This window comes from Vollenhovia emeryi, unplaced genomic scaffold (assembly GCF_000949405.1).
Source record: "Vollenhovia emeryi isolate VEMERY1.0 unplaced genomic scaffold, V.emery_V1.0 DF939194.1, whole genome shotgun sequence".
Lineage (NCBI taxonomy): Eukaryota > Metazoa > Arthropoda > Insecta > Hymenoptera > Formicidae > Vollenhovia > Vollenhovia emeryi.
Genome location: NW_011967172.1, coordinates 921,986 through 949,013, shown reverse-complemented (window position 1 = coordinate 949,013; position 27,028 = coordinate 921,986). Strand labels below are relative to the sequence as shown.

The 27,028-nt window shown below is 49.5% G+C and overlaps 1 protein-coding gene across 4 annotated transcripts in view; it reads left to right on the top strand.

Annotated features, from left to right (window-relative positions):
* LOC105562149 (LIM domain only protein 3-like) overlaps nucleotides 1–12,587 on the top strand; it is a 95,814-nt gene extending 83,227 nt beyond the window's left edge. For all 4 annotated transcript variants that reach the window (XM_012012724.1, XM_012012723.1, XM_012012725.1 and 1 more), the window contains 4 exons: nucleotides 255–366; nucleotides 674–937; nucleotides 8,285–8,525; nucleotides 9,016–12,587. In XM_012012724.1, coding sequence (XP_011868114.1) covers nucleotides 278–366; nucleotides 674–937; nucleotides 8,285–8,525; nucleotides 9,016–9,171 — 750 coding nt within the window. In that variant the 5' untranslated portion in view covers nucleotides 255–277 and the 3' untranslated portion in view covers nucleotides 9,172–12,587. The remainder of the gene's footprint in view (nucleotides 1–254; nucleotides 367–673; nucleotides 938–8,284; nucleotides 8,526–9,015) is intronic.
* The last annotated feature ends 14,441 nt before the right edge of the window (nucleotides 12,588–27,028 follow it).

The window sequence follows — 27,028 nt, the reverse complement described above, 5'->3', positions numbered from 1 at the left end:
CCCCCCCGGTCCGACCTCCTCTTCCTCTCGGCTCGCTGAGTATTTTATTTCGTTGCGCATATTTATCTAGTCGCGTTCGGTAAGGTTTCGGGAGTTTAGCAATTAGTTTAAATTCGATCGCGGTACCGGAAGATTGAAAAAAAAAACGACGCAGGGGAATCCCCCGTGCGTCGCTATCGCGAGCATTTTCCTCTCTTTCTCAACCACGCTGGAGGATATAATTGTAGCGATTTAATTTGCTTTTAATGTTCCAGACGGCGCCGTAGTTGAGATCACGATGACTATGGACGTGAGCAAATCCGAGACGAATAAAAATGGTTCGACGCAGCAGGAGTGCGCCGGCTGCGGGAAGACAATTACGGAGAGGTAAACGGCGTATACACGCGTATACACAGTGCACTTGTGTGCAACCGGTGTGTTCTTGAAGAAAACATGTCGTCCGTCTCTCTTGTCCTTTCTTTATTAATAAACGTGCTGTGTCGCTTTTACAGTGAATGTTTTGTCGCGCGAGAGGACGTAGATATCGATCTCCGATCTCTAGAGCGGCACTCTTTCGCTTCGTTTAAGATTATTCAGCCATGCTTTGCGTAAATGTCCATTAAATGTCGAGATAAGAGAGGTATTTTCAAGACTTAACCGCCGGTAAGAACGAAAACTACGGTCGGTCCTTCAGGTATCTCCTCAAGGCCCTGGACCTCTACTGGCACGAGGACTGCCTCAAGTGCGGATGCTGCGACTGTAGGTTAGGCGAGGTCGGCTCCACCCTCTACACCAAAGCTAATCTTATCCTCTGTAAGAGGGACTACCTCAGGCTCTTCGGGAACACGGGATGCTGCGCGGCATGTAATAAGCAAATACCGGCGTTCGAGATGGTCATGAGGGCCAGAACGAACGTCTATCATCTCGACTGTTTCGCCTGCCAGCAGTGCACTCATCGGTGAGTGCGAACGACAGAATTACACCCTTATAACCAGGCCCGACTCTCTCAGCGGGATTCTAGTTTATCGTCTCATTGTGTTAGACCCGGTCTTTCTTTAGCGCGGCTCCCCCTTGTCCACTCTCGTGCCTGAAGCGTGAATTTATGACGGATCTTATTTTGAAAAAGTGTAAGAAGAGACACAGCGTTGCGGGGAAAACAGGCACCCGTGCCGAGGACCATTGCGAGCCGTAACGCGCGGAATTATTTAGAAATCCGCGCGATTCGCTTGTATTAAACGGCGGGTGGAATTTCGGAAATAGAAACGAAACTCGTTTCGGGCTCGTCAATTATTAAAAATTATCGCGCGACGTGAAGACGCGGGACAGTCGGCGGAAGACTCGAATCGGGGTGAATTCGCTACCCCGCGTCCCGCGCCCCTCCGTCCTCCTTTATTTCCCGCCGTTCACTTTCATGGCGATGCATCTTTCCCGTCGCGTGGACACACAGGTGAGGGCGAGGAACGGCCGTGGGGAGGAGGCCGGCAGTCCGCGAGACAGACTCGGCGGGTGGGGCGGGAGGGGTGGGGGTTAACGGGGGTAGGTAGGTTGCTTTACAGGTCAGCTGGGAAATCACCCTGCGCTTTCCGCGCCATGACCTCTCCTTTCTTTCGGCGCTGCCGTTCTGCGGGCCGACTCGGTCGTGAAAACCTCGCGGCACGTTCACGCGCATCCCACGACCTCGGTTCTCCATCTGCCGAAACGCGCGATACGCCACATTCACCTCCTTATTGAATCGTCGCACGTGGAATCATTTTGCCCTGGTTTTTTTTTATAAGCGTTCAATTAACGCGAATTTTATTCTTCGACGGTGTACCTGCTATTTTTAATTAACCCTTTGAAGCATGGTGGTAACCCACGTTACCACCTCAGCTTCTTTACTTTTCGGCCATTTAATTTTTAGTTGACGCATTTAGGTCGAGTTTTTTTGCATTTTTAGGGGTATCTTAGCGATAAAAGAACATTTAAAAAAAGTTGAGTAGTCTTTTATATTTATTGTAAAAGTTTTATAACGAAACAGATATGAAACAACAGCAATTTTTTCGGAAAGATTCATTATTGACCAAGTTTTTTAAGATTATTTCTTGTAAACTTTGTGCAAAGGGGTCGCTCATTACGAATCTGATGTCAGATTTTCAAAAATCAAAATGGCAGAGTATGAATTTTTTAAGTTTTCAAGTTTTTCAGCATTTTCGTTTGATTACGGTATGTAGGGACTCGTCACGTCCGCGTCGTTAGCTCTGGATAGTGCCAAGAATGAATAAATTCTAAGAAATGATCAAATTTAAATTTTGCATCCGTCATTTCGCGCGTGCTATTTTTATATTTTATAAGAATTTTCAACTGAAGTTTAGATTCCATGGCTCCTAATAATATCTAAATAATGTTTGTTAGCATGGTTGAATTACAGTTGAATGATGTTATTCTTTTAAGTTTTGAATTCCGCCATTTTGAAATATGAAAATCTGATAACGCATTCGTAATCAGCGACTCCAGAAACCCCTGTATACAAAGTTTCACAAAAAATGGTGCAATAGAAAAATGTATGCTTCAAACGGTTGAGTTAATTTGAGTAGAATTAATTTGAAAGCTTACAAGCTGAAGGTACCCGAGATATCACTTTCCAGAGGGCAATATTTATCCGCATTTGGTTATTTGTGTGCTTGGCGCTGCGCAGCCTTGAAACTTTATTAATATATTCATTATTGATTATGATCGTGACCTCCCTCAATTCTAAGGCGCAATTTGAGACTTTTTGTAATCAATGAGTCACTACCAACTCGCACGATGAACTCTGATGGGAGAGATTAAGCATAAATCCAAATTTTAATAGGTTTCGAATTTCGCCTTGATAAGTTCCTTCTGTATCCTAATATAAGTTTGTAAGTTCCATAAGTTTCTCGGCGATATAAAGGGCTCGCTTCGGGGCGAGGATAAACGCCCTTCTCTCTTTCCGCGTCCCTCCTTCGTCTCGTCCACTTTGTCTCTCGGGAGAGACCGGGTTGCTCGCGAGCGTCGAGTATTTTCACGTTCGATCGAGATCATTTTCGCAGGGGGGGGGGGAGACACCGACTCCTCCCAAGATCTCGCGTAGGTCGCATTGCTCCACCGTGAGTAACGAGACGGGCAGCGCGGAATCAATCGAGGCGGGGGCGATCAATCGTAGAGGATTGATCTGTCAAACTCGCGCGTTATCAGCCGCCACTCTTTCCCCCGGTCATTTTAATTATCTCCGGGCCACGGTACGACGTTTAAACAATATGTAGCAGCGACGAGGCGGCGGAGACCTGTCGGGATTCAATGGCGGAAAGCGTACAAACGAGTGCACAAAAGCCGGCGATACAATGCTGGCTTACGGACGAAGTGACTCGTTTTGGGGGGAGTAACAACGACAAGTAGAAAGCAGATCGAGCGGAGTGGGGGAGGGAGACAAGAGAGAGAGAGAGAGAGAGAGGGAGAGAGAGAATCTGTAGCCGCTCTGTCGCTAGAGAAAGGCGACAGAAAAAGAGAGATCGACAGAGGGGGGGCAGGGGGATATGATAGAGGAGCCGGAGGTGGAGGATGTAGTTTGAAGCCAATAGCAATGGTTCGTCCAGGCGTGTGGCGAACGTTGCGCAGCGTCTCAAACAATGTGAACAAAAGAGCATCAATTTTACGTTTTTATCGTCCGGCATTGTCTATCTTCGACAATGCCCCCGCTCGCGCGCGACTCGCGGCGAAACCGGCCGTGGGGGGTAAGGGGTGGGCGGCGCGCACGTCAGGATCAAAAACGAATCCGGAGGGGGAGGACGGGCCGCGCGTCGGGGGTCCTTTGGAAAGAATCGCGGACGCGTGACGTTTGTTGCGAGCGCGAGCCGGCGAGAACCGGCCTCGGCGGGGCCGACGGGGGATCGCGAAGAAGTAAATTGAGACGGCCGCACTCAGCCCGGTCATTATATTTGTTGTAACAATCGCGTTGCGTGTCGCGGATGATGTACGAGCGCAATTAAAACGCGCGCTCGCGCGCGCGGCCGCGATAAAATATGCCTGATGCGGAATATTCGGTGCGACCCCTGCGCGCCTGCGATCGTGCCGCTAAAAAGCAAGGCAGGTAGGTAAATTTGAAGAGGGCAATTACTCGCAGCGCTGCGCGTCCTGTAACGAGACGACTTAGAGTTTGCAATTAAACAGCAACAATTACACGGGGTAACTTTAGACTGTAATAACACAGAATAAAGGGTTGCCAGTGGCTGCGACTAGGCTCTCACCCTCCTGGTTAGAGGATGATTTACCGATGCAATTAGCTCTCTCTCTCTCTCTCTTCTCCCCTTTCTCTCTCACCCTCGATGCACACGAATGCACGCACACACGTATACGTAGCGCAAGCGTCGTGTATTCGCCCCTCCTCCCCCCGATTTCTTTGCTTCCGTCGAATCCGGTCAAACATAATGACTACTCGATTAAACTTTCGCCCCTGCGACTTGGATTTGATATCTCGTCGGGACGAGACTCGCTCTCGGCGAAATTACAAACGATATGGAAGCTCTCCTTCCTGGATAATTACTATTTGTAATCGATTCCGCGGCGCAATTTTTGTATTTCTCTGCTACTTTTGGAAATAATAACAATTAGTCGTTTCCACGGTGCAATTATAGCGCGCACTATTACACGTGATAGCTCGTGCTTTTTCATTATATTCGATAAGATCGCGGGGCGGTTATCTGTTTTCGAAGCGACGTCCGGATTGCGCTCGCGTGTGCGCGCCCTTTTGGCCCGAGCCGCAATTTCCGCGATTCACGCCGCGGTGCGTCGAATAAAGATTTTATCTGAGAAACCGGCGAGACGCGCACGGCGAGGCCGTTGAAACTTTGATGCGCCGAAGCTCGCGCGCAGAGGACGGTATTACTCTTTGAAGGCTACGGGCCCGCGTCGTCGGAACGACCCGTAAAGTGCCTCTCTAACGGGGTCACGCATCGCCACCGGTGGGGTATCATTTATTGAATCGCAGTGTCTCCTTTCCACCCTCGCGCCTCTCCGTCGCATCGACCGAAGACGTTGTCTTGGCGCGCTGCGCGCCTCTCCTCGTGTCGGCGCCTCGCTCGATTTCTCCTCCTCCTCCCCCCCCCCTCCGGTTGTCCTGCAGCCGGGTTACCCTCGTTAAAGATTCAACCGAGTTATCTGTACGCCGTCCAGATTGAAATTTTCCATGCAGACCCAGGAGTCCTCTCGCGCGCGACTCTCGCCTCTCCGTGTCGTCGCGAACGATCCACCGATTCGACGTTCCTCAGATGCCTCCTCCCCCCCCCCCCGCGCACGTTTGAGATCGATTTAAGTCTGTTTCAATTATCGTGATCGGAGAAGTGATCCTTTCCTCCGTGAAATTTTGCGAAACGAACCTCGTAAATACGGATTCTTGGTGGACGCACACACAGGGGTGAATGCCCTAGCAAGGCCAAATAACACCCACTAATGCCCAAAAGATGCCTAGTAATGCCCGAAACACCATAATGCCCTCGGCGGTTTACCCCTCGGGCACACTGCGCGCGGTAGCTGCCGACCAATGATCTCTTCCCTAGACTTTAAAAGAATGAAAAAATCGCAACGCGTCGCGGGCTCCCGGGTGCCGTGAAACGTGTCAAAACGGCCGTAAACAACGTGATGCATCCCGCGATGCGCACAGGGGAGGACGAGATACGCGTGCGACGAGGAACGGCGGGAAGGGCGGCTGGCGAGCACGTAATAAAAAGAAAATTGAATGGAAACACTTACGGAATTGCGCCAATTACGTAGGTGCGGGCGTGCTAGATGCGCTCGTGCTGTAATAAAGCGTTTCGCACACGGCGGCGGCGGCGGTGGCGAATTTGTTCTCGTTGCGATGAACGCAGGGCGAGAGATAAATCAAGTTTTAAACGTTTATGACTTGGCTCGCGCGAGCATTACGCGATGAGCTTCGATACGATGGAAATTAAAACTTTGTAAAAAGGGCCTTTGTCCGGCCGCGATTTTAATATTTCGCCCGCGACGGCCGTGAATAAAAATATCCCCGTTCTCGGTGCGGACGCCTCGCGTTTTGTTTCCGCGTCGCTGCAATTTCTAAGCCTAATCCTCCACGTCATATAGTTTCTGCTACGTTCTCTTCCCGTGACTAGATAAACGTCGAGAGATATTGGAAGATATTTCCGTAGTTCTTAAATTTACTGTGTTCTCGCTTTCTAATTACTAATTAATCAAAAAATTTCCGACACTATCAGTTTTAAAGTAGGAGTAAATTTGTACTTGCAGTTCGACCTCTTTTACTGTCTTAGGTCCTACTATACATATAATAGAATTAAAGGTTCAACATAGGGCGAAAATTTCGACTCGGGCCGTCTTCCTCCGTTCCTCGTCGCGCCTATTTCGAGCCGGCCGCGACGTATCGTACGTCGTGTAAAAATGCCCCAGGGAGCGGGGTGACGGGGGCTAGGTGGAAAATTACGGGGCGGCGTACGCGCTGATATCGTTCCGCGGCAGACATTTGCGCCGTTTTCGCGAGAAAGGATCGGGCTTTGCGCGGCATTATTCGCGCGCGCATAATGGAAGGCCCCGGGAATGACTGCGCTTGTGCAACGCGATAATTCCATTGCCCGCGCAATTACGACACAGTATCTGCCTCTAGCCAGACGGCCGAAAAAGGCATTCCCGAAGCGTTGCAAGGATTATTTTCGTTTAAAACCGTCGAGAGTACCGCCCGATTTTCGCATTAATTCTTCTCTTTTTTTTTCTTCCCGCGTCTCGCCTTCCCGCCCCGAGACTAATGGGAAATGACTAATGGTGAAATACAAATATCGCTCCCGTCGATTATATCGCCGACGTGTGACGATGAAACGCAGTAGGAATATCGATTACGATAACGACAAGCATTATTTCGATTAATTCGCTCAATTTGCGTTGGCGCCGGCTTTGCTCGTCCTTTTATTTCCGACGTGTCGTAATTTGATAGGCAAAACATTATTATCCGTTATAGTTAATCCCCGCAAGAAACAAAGCTCTCGATTCCCCGTTCATCGCTACTGCCGTTTGACGAAACGAATAACGTTCAAAAATAGATCGAGGGGAAAACCGCTGACCAAAATCTTGTACACCAATGCCCACTACTGCCCAGTGGGCATTACTTTATCTTATTATCTTATTTATCTTGTTTTATCTTATTTTATCTTTATAATGCTCCAGCAAGACCTAATGCAAAAAAAAATGCCTAGTAACGCCCAGTAATGCCGCAAATCTGTACACCACAATACCCTCAGCGGTTTTTCCCTCGAAAAAGTCCGTACATTTCTCGAAGAAAAAAAAACTCGCGCTCGAAGAAAATAAACACTCATCGCGAAATCTTTTTCTTTCGTATCTTTTCTACTCAAACAGCAACGAATGTTTTTTTGCAGTCAATAGAAAATAATTAAGCAAATCCGGATTAAAAGATTAGAAGAGCGAGCCGTGGCTGCGTCGAGAAATCGAGGAGGAGAGAGAGAGAGAGAGAGAGGGAGAGAGAGGGGGGGGGGTCGCGTGGGAGGGTGGGCGAGAGGAACGACGGGTGGAAAGCGAGAGGGATAGGTATCCGATTGGAGTGTGGCGTCATTTAGCAGACGACGCGTATAATGGGGGAAACGAGCGAAACCCGGTATAACCCGCGCGCGCTCGCTGCCACAGCACGGCACGGCCATGCCACGCGCGCGGCAACGCGATAATTCTATTTGCCGTGCGATTATGAGAGTATCTACCCCGAGCCAGACCCGGCGCGGCGCCGCGCCGCCACCGCGCCGTGCCGTGCCGCCGCGCTCTCGTATTTCGCTCTCGTATTTCCTCGCCGGGATCAAAGCGGATGCGAGGCCGCTCTCTCGCGGACAGAGAGGCGGCCCCGGTAATAATTATTTGTTCGATACGTTACGATCTGCTCGTTATCCAGCGGAACTCCTTTCTCGCGCTCCCTCCCTCCCCCGTCTCCTCTGCCCGCTTTTTCTTCCGTTTCCCTCCCTCGCGATCGGATTCGGAGTAACGAGCGGGGTCGATCGGGGGCGCAAGATCGGGTCTCATTTGTTAATCGCGTTCTCCTCGAGTACCTCTCCCTTCTTTGAGTCCCTTTCCGGTGCGACGAACCGGCTAGGTCTCGCGGCTAACGACCGGCGAGCAATTGGCGTGCGCGTTCTTTTACATTTCCAGTGTCGTTACCGATTAGCCGCCTCCTCCGCGGACGTCGTCGATCGGGGCGCGATTATCGGTGCAAGAATGCGAGATGTCGGGCGAATCGGCGCGGGCTGCACGACCGACATAGCGTGTTTCCTCTTTCTACTTGCAGGTTCTGCGTGGGCGATCGGTTTTACTTGTGCGAGAACAAGATTCTCTGCGAGTACGACTACGAGGAGAGGCTAGCGTTCGCCAATATGGCGTTGCAGTCGCCCGCCTCATTAGCATACATCAAAAGGCAACTCCCTCCTACACCAACGCCGCCGGGCCAGAACATACACCCGGGGCACAATCCGCTCCAAGCTCATCAGGGTCTGGGGCAGTCGGTGGCTCAGCACAATCACGTGCCCAACGTAAGTGCTAACGAACTGCCTGAACGAGCCTGCTCGATTGAGAGAACTCGGCGACGAATCCGCGACGCGGGCGTAAATAAAAATATAACTTAAATATTGTTCATATATTTCACATACATTTCTAATCTATTTTTGACACGTATAATATTATTTACGATTTTTTAAATAGAATTTTTATATACCAAAAGTATGAAATATATTACCATATATTTTCACTTACTTTTGGAAATATATACTTTTCCGTGGGGGCACCCTATATTTTACAGATAAATAGTAGCACAGCAGCGATCTGGGCACATGTTTGGTACAAATCATAAGTCCTTTAAATAGCGATATATATTCTAAAATTCTACAAATTATAGAATGGCCCGCCCAGTCGCCAGTGCTGTAGATTTTCTCGTATAATTTGTAGCGATTGAGGCACGCGACGAGCGCTGCCGCAACGTGGGAGTGTGGCGCCTCACGTCTCGCGAACTTTTTATGACTTCAGGGTCAAATGCCAGGCGGCACGCCGACGATGAATGGGACGACCATAGGGGTCGGCGGGCCGAGGGCGCCGGGTGATATGAACAACAACGGCCTCTCCGGGCCCGCCCTCGGGCCCGTCAAGCCACCCCCGATGTCCATGCAGGCGCCAACCAGCTGAAACGAGGCCTCGCCGCCTCTGAAGAAGCTCAGGTGTCTCAGCGGTTACTAAAGCCGACGGGAGTTCTCTTCGCTCGCGGAATGTAATCGTGGATTCCGGGGGCCGCGGGGGAGAGGGAGCAAGGTATACGTTGCACCGCCGAGAATGACGAGACGAACGGAAAAAGAGGGAAGACGATAGAGGGAAACGGGCGAGACGTAGACGGGGTGGGTGGACAGGGAGGACCCGAGGCGTCAAACGCGCGAAGAAAGAGCTGGAAGTGGGAGCCCGAGGCCTCGAGGACAAAGTGACGAGGTCCGGAGTTTGGAATCACTGTGATCGTGGGAAATGGACACAAATTTAATGGAGGATAATGTTAATACAGTGGTAGGACACGCGCGTCGCGCGAGCTGGAGCCCGGCACACCGTATTTACCGCAGGCATACAGGTACATACAGTTACATTAATACACAGGCGCGCACACACACATACACACGCACACACCTCCTGGGTAACGCAAACGTTTACACGACGTCGTAAAACTCTCCGGACGTCTCTCTCAGACTTTTGCGCCGTTTGCCGATGCGTGTACGCGTCTTGTAAGATACGACACCCGACACACATAAGAATAAATTAGATAATTCGTGTAAGATATATTTCTCTAGCGAGATGGGAGCGAGTGTGGTTGCAGCGCGAGTGCGAAAATTACGTGCGCGTGTGCTTGTGCGTGCGTGCGAGCGGCGGAGTCGCCTTGTAAATATATCTGTGTCGTGTTCGACTCCGCGGGAGTGAGAGAGAGGAACGAAGACAAGTAGCAGTATACGCACGCCCGCCGGGATGACTCTTGTCCCGCTCGTGATACCGCCGCGTCGTCCGCGCGCGAGGACGTGGAGGAGCGCCGGATTCGAAAACAGAGGAACCTTAGCGAGAGCGGAGGGGACGCGAGGGGTTCTGTAACACGTGCCATAGTCCCGCGATCCCCGCCGGTTTTACGCCCGGCAGCGAGAGTGGCCAGCCGCGACAGGGGGGAGAAAGCGAGACGACACGACAGTCATCTTGCATTTCGGAACTGGAGAGTCGGAGGAGCACGCGATCACCTCCCCGACTCTCCTCGGGGAAACTCGTCTCGAAAATGAATGTCCTATAAACATAAAACCTGTATAAGGAGACCGAACTAGGCTTGATTACGTCACCAAATATGGGCCGACATTATTGCAAGTTATTGAAGCCTATCACACAATGCCAGGCAATAGGAATAGGGAATAGAATTTTTGACGCGTTAGATTCTAGAAGGAACTAGAATATTTATAGTTTCAACCTGTGAATTCACTTGAAAAGATTTCGTAAAGGTTATCAAGTAAAAGTCTCCGGAGAGAAAGGTTTCAGAACGTCCTCGGAAACATAATCTTGAAGTAATTACGATTCTAATAGTTGAAATGTTGTTTTTCGTGGATTACACAGTACACAATAAATGTTGTTATTGTATATCAAAAATCTATGTTTATCCCGCATCTCCCGTACTCTGTCATTAATATGACCACAAAAGCTTCATGCATATGACAACCATGTGACATGCACGAATGCAAATCGAGTTGTCCGTTGGCAGCGTTTCCAGTAATTCTTTTCGGAACGAATAAGTCTCAAAAATGTTGGCCCACTCTGATTACTGGAGTTCGGTCTCCTTATACAGGCTTCATGATCCTAAAGGCCGAATCGAACTAGCGATTGTCTTCTAGCCAATGAGAGCTGTACGTGCAAAGCAGCCAGCGATTTAATCGACTCTCATTGGCCAGAGGACAATCGTCAATCGCCAATCCCAATCCAATCCGAGTCGGCGATCGCTAGTCCGATTCGGCCTTAAGGCTGGTATTACATTCGTCGTACGACAAATTTTTCGAGCGTGCTGATTGGCTGCAGGACAGAAAAGTTGTCGGGTACCTAGAACTTTTCTAGCTTGTAGCCAATCAACAAGCCTCAATGATTCATCGTACGACAAATGTAATAGTACCCTAAATCTCCCGTCGCCTCATCCAGCTTCAACAATAGCAAACCGGTGGAATTTGTTCTTCGTGGCCCTTCTAGTCTCGTGAAATTTCTGTTATGTGTTACGTCGCGAGTCGGATGCGCGATCGGCTCACGCGACAGCCGATACCAAAGATTAATTAAAGACCTTAGGTTAAGAACCCCTCGGGACGAGCGCCGCGTAAAGATTCAGTTTTTTTTTTCCTTAGACAGCCCGACGCGTCACGGCGAACATTATTTTTCGTTGAAGCTTCGCGCCGTCTGCGGAGTCACCGCGACGGCGAACAGCAGCGGCGGATTATCGCTCACGCCTCTGAGACTTACGGGGCGATATTTCGCAAAACGGTAAAGCACACATTACTCTCGGCACACTTGACCGATCGTTCGTCATCGACAATACTGTCCCTCGGTCCTTACGTGACTTGGAATTATCGTTGGCGATCGCGGAATAGTGGGACCCAAAGTGGTCTGCGCGCTCGGGGCTTTTAAGTATTTCATAATCCGCCACTGTCCGAGAGTCGCGAGCTCCCAGCGGAGCCAGAGCGAGGGGCTTAGTCACTTAGCTTTAACGCTTTAATGCCAAAAATACAGGCGGCGCTTATCTATACCAAAACGCCAAACGGCATACATTCGTAATCGTACAGGAGGCAGGAAAGGAGACCGGCGGAAAACGCTCTCTGCCGCGTTTGCCGCCGCGGCATTATTAACTGCGAGCTCGTAACGCTATTAACTGTGAGCAATTTCCCGCGACGCCGGAAATGCCCGGTCCGTCTCGTTCTCGCGTTACATCCGGGCTTTCTCTCGTTCGCGGCCGGTTGCGCTCGAAAATAACCGTAATACGCGCCACTCGTCTCGTTCTGTGCCACAGTTGGCGCAGCACTTTTTATCTCGTAGACATTACTGTGAATCGGTGATCCGTGTTGGAAACCTTTTCCCGCTGTACAGGATTGAACGTTATCGCCGCAATTGTTTAACAAAAAAGGACAATTCAAATTCGGACCTAAACGATAGTCGCTTAGCCGCGAGGTGAGTACGAGAGAGAGGGCGCGTGGCGGGAAATTAGCTCACACCGAAAACACTTGTAAATTATCGAGGAACAACGGATCGAACCCGACGACTGTCGCACCGCGCTAGTACAAAGGTCCTGCGACACGGCGGAGGGAAACAGGTCGGACGACAGAGGCAAGCACAGTACGGGGCGCGAAGGACAGGACATTGTCTCCCCGCGTAGGACAGAGAAGAGAGGGGACGACACTTTCCCATTTTTTATTCATCTGTATATAATATCACTTACCTAGGGCTCTATTAATAATATTATCGACCGCCTATCCCCTCGCGAGGGGAGGGGAGGGGGCAGCTCCCATTACTACCGAGAAAATATAACATTCTTATAAATACAACCTGGTGTATTCCAAGAGTGTTTTTCATTTCCAGCTTCCGAGAAGATCCGCGCGACAGCGACCCCCGGGCAGATTCGCGTCCGGGAACGTCGCCTCTTCACCTTCGCCATCACATTCTCCTCAGCACCCCTCCTTCCGCTCCCCACCCAACGATCTTTCTTTTTTGCCGCGCCACGAGGAAGCGAAATTGAGGTAAGTCCCGGCGCGTGGAAGTTCACCGGATCCGATCGGGGGCCCCGTTCGGTGCGTGATACGCGCCACGCCGAAGGGGGCGAAGGGGGTTGAGAGACGCGGTAGCCGGCTCTCTCGCGTGGCGTCGAGCTAATACGGGAAGGGTGGAAACGCGATTTCCCTAATGCCCGCCAGCCCGCGGAACCGAATGTTATTATGCGCGGTGAAGACTTTATAATGGGACGCGGAACTCCTGAAAACTCGTGCGGATACGCGCCTTCGAAAACGCCGGGCGGCCTCCGTTTACGGCCGCGCGGAGGCGGAGCCCATAACTGAAAACTTATGCCGCCGCGATTGCGTCACGAGGTCGTTTCGCTCGATGGGCTGTTTCGTTTTTAGAATTGCGCACCGGGTGATCCGCAATCGGGCGCGTCACGCCGTCACATCCGTCGTTCGCGGTGAAAAAAACTCTGTCGCTCGGTCTAGTGAAATGCATTGTAATTAATGGCGCGGTCAAGGCTTATGACAACGCAACCATCACAAAGTCGCTTTGTTTGATGGATTTTGCTAGTTTCACGATGAGAGAGAGAGAGAGAGAGAGAGAGAGAGAGAGAGAGAGAGAGAGAGAGAAGGAGCGCATTTGTGTGTATGCGTGTAATTACATCGAGCACGTAACGCTATTGATTTTTCCAGTTGAAAATCACACTTTCGGGTTAATAAACTTCACGTCGTAATAAATTACGCGATGCAGTTTGAAGATAGGAGCCTAGGAGACCCAGTTGACTTTAATTAATTTTTCTGGGAACGGCCCAGAAGCCTGTTTTAATTCGTACGCCACGGCTATTCATCGGCGAAGATGCTATCAAAAATAATATCCACCTTTAATGCGTTCGGGCCGGAAGGGGTTAACAATCTCGGCTCGCTTCCGGTGCGTGCTCGGGCGAATTAATCCGACGTCGCGCGAGTAGCCGCGACTCGTCATCTCGACCCTCGAACTACCACCACCGACGGCCACCACCACCACCAACGTCAGCGTCCACGTCCAGAGTCGCATTAATCACGTCGAAGGCAGACGGAGGTGGCGGCGACGCGTGCGGAGGGCCAAGGGCGGTGCGAGGAACGAAAGGGAGAACGGAACCCCTTAAAATAATCTGCCCCGAAATGAAATCAGCCAAGGCAATTTCCAACCCACCCCCCCTCCCTCCGCCCCCCTCCTCGTATCCGACCGGTGATGTTAACAGCGGTGGCGGTTTCATCCGCCCGGACGGCGCTCCCGTCCTCCCCCTTTCCGCCCCCCTCGTCCATCCCCGACTCCGTACGTGGTGCAACCGACAAATGACGACGCGGCGGCAACCCCCTCGCGGCGACTCACGGAATTAAAGATCACGAGATAAGGGTGTCATCCTTCGCTATGCATTATGTGTTCGGCAAAAAGCTCGCCCCCGGGCCACCCTGCCGTCCCGCTGTCCCGCCGTCCCGCCGTCTTTGCCCCTCTGCGCCCTCTCTCTTTTCGCTGCCTCTCCTCCTCCTCCTAGCGCGCGTTTGTTTCGGGCGCGCGAGAGAGAGTAAGAAGAAAGGAGGATGAAAGACTCCAATTAATCTACTTCGTCCATTTTTTGCCTGTTCAAGGCATCTCCGCCGGCGTTCCTCCCGTATCGACATTCTAGAAACGCCCGGTCCTTTCGAGCGCGATGTACATATAATGGAGAGGAACGTCGAGTGTCTCGCGAGTCTGTGAAGATTTTCTCGGGAACGCGATTGTGCAACGGGATGTACGCGAGGATGCACCTCGGTTATGATCCGCACATCCTCTCTCGGTCCGGACGAACGAGAGCCGCGGCCGATTGTCGTATTTCAGGTTTTATCGCCTTGAAAACATTAAGGGGTTGACATCGAACATTGACTAACTCCGAATTCATCGAATCGAAGCCCGAAGGCGCATTGTCGAAGAGTGGCGCGATAATTGCGAAACTGAATATCCCGAGGTTTATTAGGTGTAAACAATAAAATACGGTATAAGATCGAAAGAAAAAGGAAGGCAGTAAGAACCGACGCAGGGTGTTAGATGCGGAATACAAAAGTTTAATGTATAAAACATTCATAGTGGTCAAACGTTTCGATCGACTAATACGATCCTTTTCAATGACATAAAACAAATAATTACTTAAATCGCAACGTTAATAATTAATATAAATATAAATTAAGAGCGGAAGCTCTTGAGTTATACAAATTGCAACAAAACGAACGTCGCTTCAAATGACAAATAACGATCTCGTTCGGTGGTGGATGTCGAGAGGCTTAAAAAAAACTGACATTCAGGGACGAAAGGTTTAAATTCAAGTTGCAACCAGCGGTTCTTCGGCGATTGCGCGTCAAGACTAGAAAGTAAGTAAACATAGAATAAAGAATTATCTACTTTTCGCCAACGTAAAACAGAATCTTTATAAAATATCCTCTTGTCTCGATTCCATGTGGTAATAAAAAAAAATTAACAATTTCATTCGTGACGAACGTTCACGGGCGGATCGAGGGCGGCGATCACAGGGAGCGAGGGGGATCGCTTAATACTGTCGGCGAAAATCGAGTTTCAGGAGCCCCGTGCTCTGAAACATCCTGAAACAATCACACGGTCTGGTCGTTAGTACGTAAGGCCGCGTACACAGGCGGAGCCTTCGGCTCGGACGCGGGGGAGTCGACGCCGTAGGGCCGCGCGCGTTATGTATAGGGTGTACCGAAGGAAATAACCGTCATCTGTATTCGCGATAACATCGTAATTGAATGCGGTTGACGGGGATTTGCAGCGTACGACGGCCGACCGCCGACGGCCCCCGCAAACGGTTCCCCTTCTCACCGCGCTCTTGCAGTTCTTCCCCGTCCCACCCTGCGCGTCCCGCGATGATCCTTCTCTTCCCCTCCCCTCTTCGCCCCCTGTCCCTTAGTTTGCACCGACATTTTTTTTTTATTCTCGCCTCATCTCTTATCCTCGGAGATGAATTTAGGGGATGTTATGGTGCGGAATTGGATGCTGTACGACTGCGAAAATACAGGAATGGTGGAAGAATTTTCTGACGTACAATTTAACAAAAATTGTCGCATCTTATAAGTAATAATTGTTTTAATTTTGATATAAATTAACGTCGATCCACCCTCCTCCCATCTTCTATATCCCTCACAGCTAATCTTTCATCGCGATCTCCTCTGTTCTCCCGTTGTTTACTTTTTCTACCCCGCTTTCTGGGCCGACTTTCTCATTCGCGTCCCACCGTTTCCTACCTCCCTCCCTTCACTCCCTCCGTCGTTCACTTTTTATCTCCCGAGAGTGAAGCATTAATCATATCAAGGCACGGGAAATTTACTTCGATATTTAGGGTGTGTCATGGTATTGTCACGTGTGTATACACGCGTGCGTGGGCGCGCGGGAAAATTCGGGGATGCCGAGTGAGTGGCGGTGAATAGCGATACGACGATAGCGTGGAGAGGAGAAGAACGCGGCTGAGTTTATGAGGGAAATTTCGGAAAGGAGATTCCGGGCTATTCCGGCCGTCATTTTCTCGCCCAGAAGAGCCTGTGACCTTTTCTCGAAGGACCGCGAGTGGCACGAGGCGACAACTGTGTCTTGCGACATGGATTCGGGTCGATACGGTCTGCGGTATTCTAATTGTGTCGCGACACATCTAAATTTATTCCCTTCGACACAGACGGCGTCGAAATCATGAGCGCACGTTCCAATTGTTTATAAAACGATAATTCACTATTTTATTATTCTACGCAACCGGCAACGTAAAGCGAAGCATAGTACTTTATTATTAAGAAGACACGTTACGGATCTAAAACTACGCGACAGCGAGGGCCCACGGCGGCAACAGAAGAAAGATAAGGCTTCGCGCGCGTTTTTGGGTGCGTGCGCGCGCGTGTGCGTGTATGTGTGGTTAAATAATAGACTTCGTCATCCCATTGTATCCCTATAAATTTCAATTCTATATTTCAAACCATTCGAAAATTATTTAGGTGGCCCGAAACTTTCGGCAGCCACTGTATAATATTTAACATAATTTTAATTTGCCCATTCACGCAAATATATAAGGAATGTTAAAAGGAAAAAGTACTTCCATGATGTTTTCGATAAGGAAGCATTGCTCTTAACGCAGTTACAGAAATTGCGATTAGAAAAATACTACGAGGGCAATCGTGTGGTGGTTGAACGATGCTGCACAATATAGATGTGTTTTCGAACGCCGTTTCTCGATCCGGCCTCGAGCAGTCGGCACTTGGCCCGGTTAATCCCGCCGCGAGACCGGAAAAAGAACGGGCCGCGAACATCGCCGCTAATCAACGTAGAAGAGGTCGTTTTGCGATCCGGGATAGCGGTCCTTGCATGCGGAATGCGCTGATGGGAAATACTTGTTACGTCGTGGCTACTGTCACGGTCGCTGATTGGCGCATGACCGCTGGATTTCGCGCTTTATTAATGGCCGTCCGTCGTCGTCCTTCTCCCTCGCGCTCCCTTATCCCAGACACGGGAGATCTCCGATCTGGCTTTACCTCCCTCCCCCCCCCCTCTTCCTGCCCCCGTCGCCCTTTTGGTATCGGCTGTCCTCCGCTTCCGCGTCGCATCGCGCCGAGGCGCGGCGCGGCGACGTCCGACACCTGCACCGCCAAATTATTTACGGAACCCTCGTTTTTCGCGCCCTGATTTTCGGTCCACCTCGACTCGTGACGCAGATCGCGAGCCGAGATTTTATTTCGGGAGCGCATCGCGAAGATCGATCGCGACCGCGCGGCGCTCCGGTAACTTCGCGATTTAACGTTTGCTCAACTCTCTCGGGGTGGGGAAAAATAATAAAGAGGCCCGGGGTGGGCGGAGGGGGTCCAATGTCCGCCGAACGCGTCATTTTACCAATATTGGCCTACAATTTTGCAGATATTAACTTATTGAGATTTGAAGTGATATGAATATATTTGATAATTATACATACAATTGCATTGTGCGGCGCTATCGTAGAAGGCGAAAATTGATAATACATCAAAGGGTTAATAAACATGTTTATTATATATGTTTATGTCGATCATGGCAGCGCCGCTATAGTTAATCCATCGGCACATATCGGCCATATGTGCAGACTTAGACAGAGCACAACAACGGGATATACGATGTAGAATAATGTGGAAATAATTGCTGCGCACGCGAGAGGGACTGATTGAACGATGTACATATTAAATCGTTGCATACTATTTCCTGATAATCAATGCAGCAACGATGCGTTTCTATGTCCGATATAATAGCATCGTTATATTGCGGTTACATAAATCAGTGATGAAGTCCGAGCTACACGCTCGACGCTTGTAATATTCCGTTTGCCGGATTTCCGCGAGCGCACGCGCGCTTGTAGAAAATTATAATTATGCGAGCTTCGATCGCGTAAGCCTATAAATGTATATTGTAATTGTCCAGCAATTTTCGCCATACCGTACACTGGTCGCGTTATACCGGGCCGTCTCAGACCTGTCGTAAAATATTTTGAAGGTAAATCCGCGCGTGAATTCGATTTGGGAAATTCAACATTGAGCTGGCATATAAATGAACTATAAATAATTGCTGGAGTAAAATCTAGAATGGTGCTCGCTGTTTTAGCAGATCCCGTTCGATCCAATTTTTTCCTAAAATCTACTGAATCTAACGTCTTACAATCTGGCGGATTTTTATCAGTGGCAAGTGTGACGCAGAATAAATGTGCGCTGCTTAGGAAACAAGTGAACAAAAAGATCCAAGTTCAAATCCACGGACACCACTTATTTTTTCGGAATTTCCCGAAGGAAAGTGGCAACCACCGAGAGTATCTTGCCACACACCCCTTTAGAGGTAGAGCTCACCAGATTGGAGGTTTCCTTCGGCAAGGTTAGCAGCCCACCGAAAATGAAGTAAAAGCAAATGCTCAAAGTACCAGAACGAGAACTGGATAAAACAGGCTTTAAACCAAATACACGAGGAAGAAGAAGGCTTTTTATCAGAGATTTGTAAAATATGAAAAAAATTTCAATGCCGGTGAAGAGTCATATTAAAAATGCAAATGTCCGTCTGCGTTGCGCGCAGCGCACAGGATAGGGAGTTGATTGAGAATTACAATTTATCGTTTATATGGCTTTGAATTATCATGTCGGCCGGATAATCACGCGTAAGCAGGAAGAAGGGACGTTAGGGCTAACTTCCTTGCCCGAAATCTCCAAAGTCTCGTTTATCGTATTACCAAGTACGTTCCGCGAGGTAGAAGCCTCGCCGCAGCGAGGATAACCGTTTCGGTGGCTGCTGCGGAGGATCTCGCGCGCGAGGATACGGGCAGGCGAGACAAACTAAGAATATTACCTTCGGGAATATACACGGACTAACGATCTACCGATGCGTATTAATAGTCTCGACGGCGCTAACTGTCTCGCCACTTAAGCGCCGAAGTCTGGCGACCGAGTATTTATGCCGCTTCGTAATGGTCTCTCGACGGAAGTTCTCGAGACCCATCGAGCTCTCTCGAAAACCGAGGTACTATTATGCATTCGATATTACGATGTGTAAACGAACGCTTTCAGGCCTCAAAGCCCATTTAGAAGTTTTCCGCTCTCGGGCGCGATTCTCCGTGGCGAAACGCTCCGTGAAAACGGAAGAAAGATCCAAAATTAAGACCATATAGTAAAAATTCTTTTCAGCGTCGGATAATAGAAGTTACAATATTAATATTGACAATTAGTATCGATGAGAAATCTCTTTCAGAACACTTGCTTTCTTTTTATCCGTCTCATCGTCTCTTTTCCTCTCTTTTCGGATGCGCTCTTCAGGAATTGGATATTTCTATTTCACCAGATAATTGCATCACAGCACGAAAACCGTTCTAACTTCCTGCCGCAGATTTTATTGTCTGTAAGTGAACGGTAGCTCGCATTCTTCGCTCTCCCTCGCTCCGCTTATCTGCTCGTCCATTCGTCACTGTTCCTTCAGCTCCGAGGACGGCGAGAGGGGAAGACCGTTCACGGATTTTACGAGGGACTAGAGTCGAGTATCGGTGGGCAATTATCCGCGAAACAAACAGGTCCGCGAGGGAAAGTCTAACGACTGCCGGGGTCTTCCCGGCGATTACCTCAAAGCAAACCGCCTAACAAGACATTGTTCCGAATAGCTTAGCCATTCCTCCCTCCCTGCCTCCCCCTCGTTCGCCGTCTCACCGACCTGGTGGCTCTTTTCCACCCTCTCATTCACCCCCGCGGAACCTCGCTCCCACGTGGAAGAGACACCACATCTACCGGGACGACCGTACCCAGCAGCAGTTAACAACCCCGGTCTGGCGACGGTCGTTAGCAACCAACGTGGGCCACCTCCCGCGCCACGCTCCGAACTTAAATCTATACGTAAAGCGCATCTCGTCGACGAGGTCTCGTATATACATTGGAAAATACGAGAGGGATACTTCTCATTACCGGGTCTAGTTGTTACTCGATACGTCAATAGTTTGATACATTCGTCATTTTAATAACGACAAGGAGTTACTTTTTCTGTAACTTAGGACAAGATACTTTAGAACACTATGTGACAGATTGCATGGAGAGGAGAGGGTGGTTTGATGAATTGGGAAAGAACGAAAGAGAGATAGCAAATAGAATGTGGGACGATGAGCTAGATGAAATAAAAGGAAAGGTAATTAGGAAACTGTGGAAGGAAGAGAGCGTAGAATTGTTAAGCAACAGAATGGTAACGAGGAAAGGAGTGATGAGTGCAGCTCGATAACGGAGGTAATTGGACAGCAAGTAGCGAACAAGCAACTGTAATATATAGTGTAACAAGTTAAGCTGTACAAATGTAGTGAATTGGGTATTAATTGTGTAAATATGGATATATGTAAAAGTAAATATCATGGGTAGGCAGAGCAATATGTTAGCGAGGAAACGGGAATGTAAATAGAAGTAAAAAGAATGTAGGCAGAATAGCTATTTCCCAAAGTGTTAGTTTCGAGAAAACGCCCATTTAAGAAATGAGAAGTTATGTTATCGTATAATAACTTCGTCGCTTGTTGCCAGACTAAAAAGCAGTAACTCCAATATTAGGGGGAAAATTAATATTATCATTATTATTATAACGACAACTTGGTCTGTAGTCGAAAATGTTATATAATTATCTAACGATAACGTCTCAAAAAGTTGACAATTTAAAATCGACAAAGCATCGGGAGAACGTAATTAGTAAGGGGGGGGGGGCTATCTCTAAAGTTCCAAGAATCTCCCGGAGTTTCTAAAATCGTCTTCAAGACACCTTTTAGGTACGTGTATTGTCTGGGGAGTTGTAAGTTTTATACAGTTCCGAGACACAGAAGTAACGCGCGTCACTTCTCTTTCCACACATTCGCTCTCTATTATAGCTTTTAATTTTCCGAAGGCATTACTTCCTCCTGGTTCGGTGGAAATTATGGGTCTCTATTGGAGAATAAGAATGCCGGAGTGCTCCGGCGGAACATTAATACTGTTTACGAAGGCTCTCGTATTAGGCTCGATAGAATGGATACGCCGGAAAAGGGAGATTTTCCGCGAGAGGAGGACTCCGCTGCCTGCCTATTCCTTTAAGAAGTTCCCCGCCGCTATATACACTCGAGTACATATATACATGTATATATATGCGCGCGTTAGCGCCATTATCGCCATCCGCGATAAGGTCCCTCGGGTGATAATATATTCCGGCAAGCATCTCGGAAAAAAATACAGATTAAGGCTCCTAAGCACGGATTTAACGCTTATTTATACTCCGCTAAGTACCGGCATTACCGCGTATTACAATCCAAATGGTCGCTCCAACTTTTTCACTGTCACCTGCTTCGAGATTTTCGCCGCATTTTCCATTTCCTCCCGCATCGCCGCTTCCTCGAACGACGAATTTGCCCTCCCCCGCCGCTCTTTCCTCCCCCTCGGGACTGCTTTATCGCGAATGCATGCGCGCGCTTACTCGAGTTTAACGCGTATTAGCGAGTCACGGGACAATCGTCTTTATTTCCGCCGCTGTGCGGAAGTTATCCCCGCGAAGATGTAACAAAGCGTCTCCCGGCCAGAGGACGTTGAAATCGATTCCAGATCCATCGTGGAAATTAGCTCGTCGTCTGCGCAGACGGGATTTTCGGGGACGTGGCTCTCGAACCGTAGGGCCATCTCTCGCGCGGACGCACGTTTCGCTGTTTCTTGCAGTTCGTGGCCCTTAACGATCCTGGAATACCTCGTTTCCTCTGTCTTCCACGAGGCGTGCGTATCCCTCTGGTGTACCCAAGGGCTCTTAACGGACGATGGGCGATAAGGGCAAACGGCTTACGAGCCCGTCAGATTCCAAGCACCGCGATCCGGCCGCCGTCTATTCACTTCCAGTCCCTACCACTCGTAGATTTTCCGCTCGCGTTCGCGGCTCCGGCCGCTGCGAAACATTTGATTTTGATCACCGCGAAGCGGCCCGGCAGTTACGCCGTCCTTTACGCCCGGGCGCCGGTCGAAGTCCGGTTGAAACTGCATGTGCGGCCCGAGCACGTGGCTCGAGTCTTACAATACTTTGTTACTGCGTCGTTAATTTTAACACCCGCTACGTGCCGGCGCTTTCGCCAAGTTTTTCACATCTGGCCGGCAGGAGTTAGTCGCGTGAAATGCGCCTTGTCAGCTCGAGAAAATGATCGAATTTATGGTAGCGGCTTGAAAACTTTTGATAACGGTCACGTTTTAACATGCCCCCCCCCCGTTTCATCGAATGCAGGTGTTGCTGTCAAGCTAATTACAATTTGAAACTCCCTGATAACGATCGTGCGTAGATTGATTAGAACGATACGGCTAGGTTCTGGACGTTTAATCAGTTGACAACAAGAGGCGAGACACCGAGGATACTTTATCGTGGCCGAGGGGGACGAGGCCGAAAATCGCATTGCCCGCACGTAATTATTCGGTCTCCTTAAGGTAATCGCGGTAAGATTATCGCCTATCTTGCGGCTCGATTCGTCGTCGTTAAAGGGAACGCTTTCATGTCACCCCGGGGAGCGCGTCGGGGACATTATGGCTGGTAGGCCACCGGAATTAGTAAGAGGCGAGACGATGGCGGCTCGATTCGATCTACCGTCGCGCAGGCCGTTCGCACTCTTCGGACCTCGGAATCAGTGCGTGGCATAATTTCTGTAAATCTTCCTCAATCCGGGGACGTAAATGCGTACGCGAGAGTCGCCGTGGATCATATCGATGAGATCGAAACAGGGGCCTCTCGACGGTGGTGAAGCGATCAAATCGTTATCCCCGGCCGCCGTCTGCCGCGTCAGGTCCGCGGAGTGAAGTAAAATGTACTCGAAGGGTTATGGTTAGCCATCCGCGGGGCTTATGGGCCGATCGCCGCCGATGGAATCAGCGTTCTGCCTCCATCCCGCTGCTCATAATCAGTTTTAGATTAATTAAATTTTACGACCGCTATCGTCGATAAACATTAAATTTAACGGGCCGGTCCTGCCCAGGCCGTTACGGCTCGTTATACGATCCCGTACGCGCCATGGCGTTCACTCGAAATACCAATCGCTCGCCCCGGATGCCTCGGTTGCGTTTTTACTTTGTCAGGGAGCGCGGTGAAAAATCGACCCCGGTGTAAACGCGCGTCTTCCTGTGCATTTCGAGGTCGGGCGCGAAGTCACTTTCAAGTCCAAAGTTAGTTTCTAAATCTCCGTGCGGTTGAAACAATTTAAATACTCTCATTCTTCAGCAGCAATCGTCACCAAATCGATAGTCGTACGTGTCTACGCCCAGAAAAAAAAGTTTCTTCGAAAGCAAACAAATTTTCTTTGAATTTTGACCTTACTAGACTTTTGATTCAATTCCAAAGAAATTATTTTTTACCTTAACCAAAACTTTATTCGACTAAGACTGATATTTCTAAGAAAATTATTCTCTCTTTCTTCAAATCTAGCAAGTAGTTTTAATTTTAGTACAAGTAAATAAAAATTTAGTAGATTCAACACGATTTCAACGTGTCGCACTTGTTTGGCTTGAACAAATCTTTTTTCTGGGTGCATTGTTATACAAACAAATATAATATATGCAAAAAGAGGCTAACATATTCGAGGCGGAGGAGTAAAAATTACACGGCAATTTCGCCGTGCGAATTTTGCGACACCGGTGCGCCTTGTATACACATAACCAAGTCGAATCAAGCCGGGTGGTTGGCGATGCGCGGCGAGTTTCGGGCGAATTGTTACCCCGCAGCCGTGAAACGTGAATCGCTCTCGTCGGCCAGAGAACGGTGGGTGTCGGCGGCGAGCAGCAGCGGCGGCAGCAGCAGCAGCAAGCCGGGAGGTAAATCTGGCGAAGGCGGTAATTAAATTAATTAGCTATCTCGAGGATGCAAGGATATACCGTGCCGACCGAGAAAGCGGCCGCTCTGCCTCTCGCTCGCTCGTTTTCTCTTTAACGGTCTTAATTATCAGGGACTCTTCACCCCCTATCCGCGCCTCCCCCCCTCTTTCTCTTTCTCTCCTCCCCCCCGACTCCCCACGCCCGTGTCTCTGTCCTTTTTCCGGCTATTTATTAGGTTTTTACTTATGGAGCCGGTCGCAGTGCAATCGTCCGATCTGGACCAGCGCGCGATCGAATTTTCCCATTATCGTCGACCTCCTCCGCCGGACGAAACTTTTGCCGGCAGGTCCCAGCGGCCGGCGGCGAGCGAGACAGCCCGGTTTCCGTGAAAGAAGCAAAGCACTCTGGGTAATTAGAAGCGGAATTATATTCCGCCGCGTCCTGTTTCAGTTTATAAACAAGGACTCTTAAATGAAGTTCCCCGGGAGCTGGCCGCTTTAGTACTTCGGCCGATGCGTTCCCGTGCTTCGATCCTGAAACTCTGGACCCGCTCGCTCGCACGAGTCTCGCCGAGCTTTTAACCCTTTCTTATGGCCAACGGCATGCTAATAAAGGCCAGTTCTTCTTTAAAGAGATACTTAAAAAAAACAGTAAGACCGGAAGAGACTGGGTAGAAATTCGGAAGTGCGCGCGAAAGAAAAGTCTCGTGAATTTTTTTTTAATTTGCAAAAGATCGTTCGCTTGCGCATAGGCGATCGCGACTTTCGCAACTGTCGCCGGTTTTTTTCGCCGATCTAATTAGCGGCGAATCACTAACAGCGCCGCTTAATCATTTAATCGAGCTAATGGTTCTTCCGTAGCGCTAGAAGAGCGCGCACTCCTGTTTCTCCCTCTATTAATTCCGGCATTGAGCTAACTCAGCTTCACCTCATCCGTCTATTTCGGATCATGCGGTTGCGATTGTAGTGCGAATCAGCTTTGATCTATGTTTGCGCTTAGAAATACAATTTACAATCTTCAAGATTCCCTTCGATTTTCGCAAGGGTACATTATAGAATTAGCAAACTAACCCATTTCTTCAGCGAACGATCGCACCGATACAACCGATGCGAAACTTCTCTAGTCTTCGCCAGGTATCTCGCCGTCCATTTCGCACAATTGCGCGCGGTTTGCTCTCTCGATATTTTCTAATCTCTTCATAGCCCGGGGAAAACGTCGCAAGGGCCTGGATCATTATTTTTTCTTCCCCCGCCTCGTAGTTATCTCGGCATTATATTACGTCGCACGCACGGGACGTCGAAGAAACCGCCTAACGACGTACATTCATAATCGATCTCTCGCTCTTACGGGTACGTATACGCGTACGTACATACCTACGACACTCCCAGAGGTACCCTATCCCGATACGGCGCGCTACCCTCGCCGCACGACTGCGAAATTAGCGCCAAGCCCCTGCGCACGGGAGCTTTCCTCCCCGAGTGCTCCAACTTCCTAAGCTCGACCCAAGTTTGGTCCCTCGCTCGACGCGCCGCACCGGCTCCTCTTCCCTCGTCGCTCCGTTCCGCTCCGCTCTCCTCGCTCTTCGCGCGCAGGGCGCAGAGAGCGGGGCGGGATAGGAACACGCGTTTTAGTTTTTAATGATTATTGCGCTACCCGGCTACGGCCCAGGTAGGCAGGCATTACCCACGGCGGTCTCCCTTGCGCGCATTTGCATATCTTTCCACCCGTTAGGAATTGCCTGCTGGTTGCTTTCGTCCGCTCCGAGCGGGCTGCGTCTACCGGCGCTTTCGCTTCAACTTTTAAGCCCCTTTCCTTCTCCTGCTCCTCCTTCTTTCTCACTCTCTCTCCCTCTCCCCCTCTCTTTCTACCTTCTTTATTTACGGGGTGTCCCACAGAATTGCGCGTTCTCAGCGGAATGCGGTTTCCTTGGCGAATTTGCGAGCAGATCTTTTCTTGAAAATTTGATTGAAAACTGTTCTCAGTTTCCGCAATATTCAGCATTCGCGTGCTCTTGAATCTCGTATTAAAATTTTCATCGGCTCCATTTAATGTTAACTGCGATCGCATGCGCGGGGAAGGATTGAGACTTTTGCGGAGTAGGTGAAATTTAAGTGAATAATCCATCGAGCTTACTCGTTGCTGATTTACATTACTTTCCGTTAGATTAATAATCAAATAAGAAAGTACGGCAAAATATTTCATACGCGCGGTGCATTGCTACGATTTGCTTCTCGATGCAATTCTACGAAAAGCTCCCTTGCTCGATAACAGGGCATGGTTTACGATTATGAAATTTCGACGGTGAAGTTCTATGGGTTTATTACTTGTGCCAAGTGTATTTCGTGAGAATAAAAATTTCCAACACTGGATCGCCAGCACCATCGTTTTCTACTTTCACTGGCACGAGGATTGAGAGAGCCACCCCGTATAGTCTTTATCCCCCATCTCTTGTCTCTTACCGGTGCTCCTCGCTCCGAAGCGTTGCCTGGCGTCTCTCTTGGACGCGTCGCGGGCAACGCGACGTCTCGCTCGTGCTTTACGAGCGGCACCCGCACCAGTAATTTCTCTCTCGCCAGTCTTCGGCCGCCCCTGCCGCCCGCCACTTCCCCATTCCACTTTCTTCCTTTAATGGCACTTGGTTTTTGAGTGCATTAATTAACGTTTTGTGTCAGCCACCCCTTAATTAGACTGCTTTTGAAAAAATCAGTCAGTGAGTCAGTGCGTTCTCGAGATGGGAGGAGAGCGACTTCCTCTCGCCGAGGGTTGAGTCGCTACGCGATTTGACGTTTATTACCCGGCCGGAACGTAACGGCGAGTGCCGATTTTGCATTATTAACAATTTACGCTCCTCGCGGAAAGAAACGGGGGGCTCTCTCTCTCTCTCTCTCTCTCTTCGGCTCCTTCTCCTCGCGGAACAAAGTGGCATGAGTGACACAATTATCCGATTCCTATTG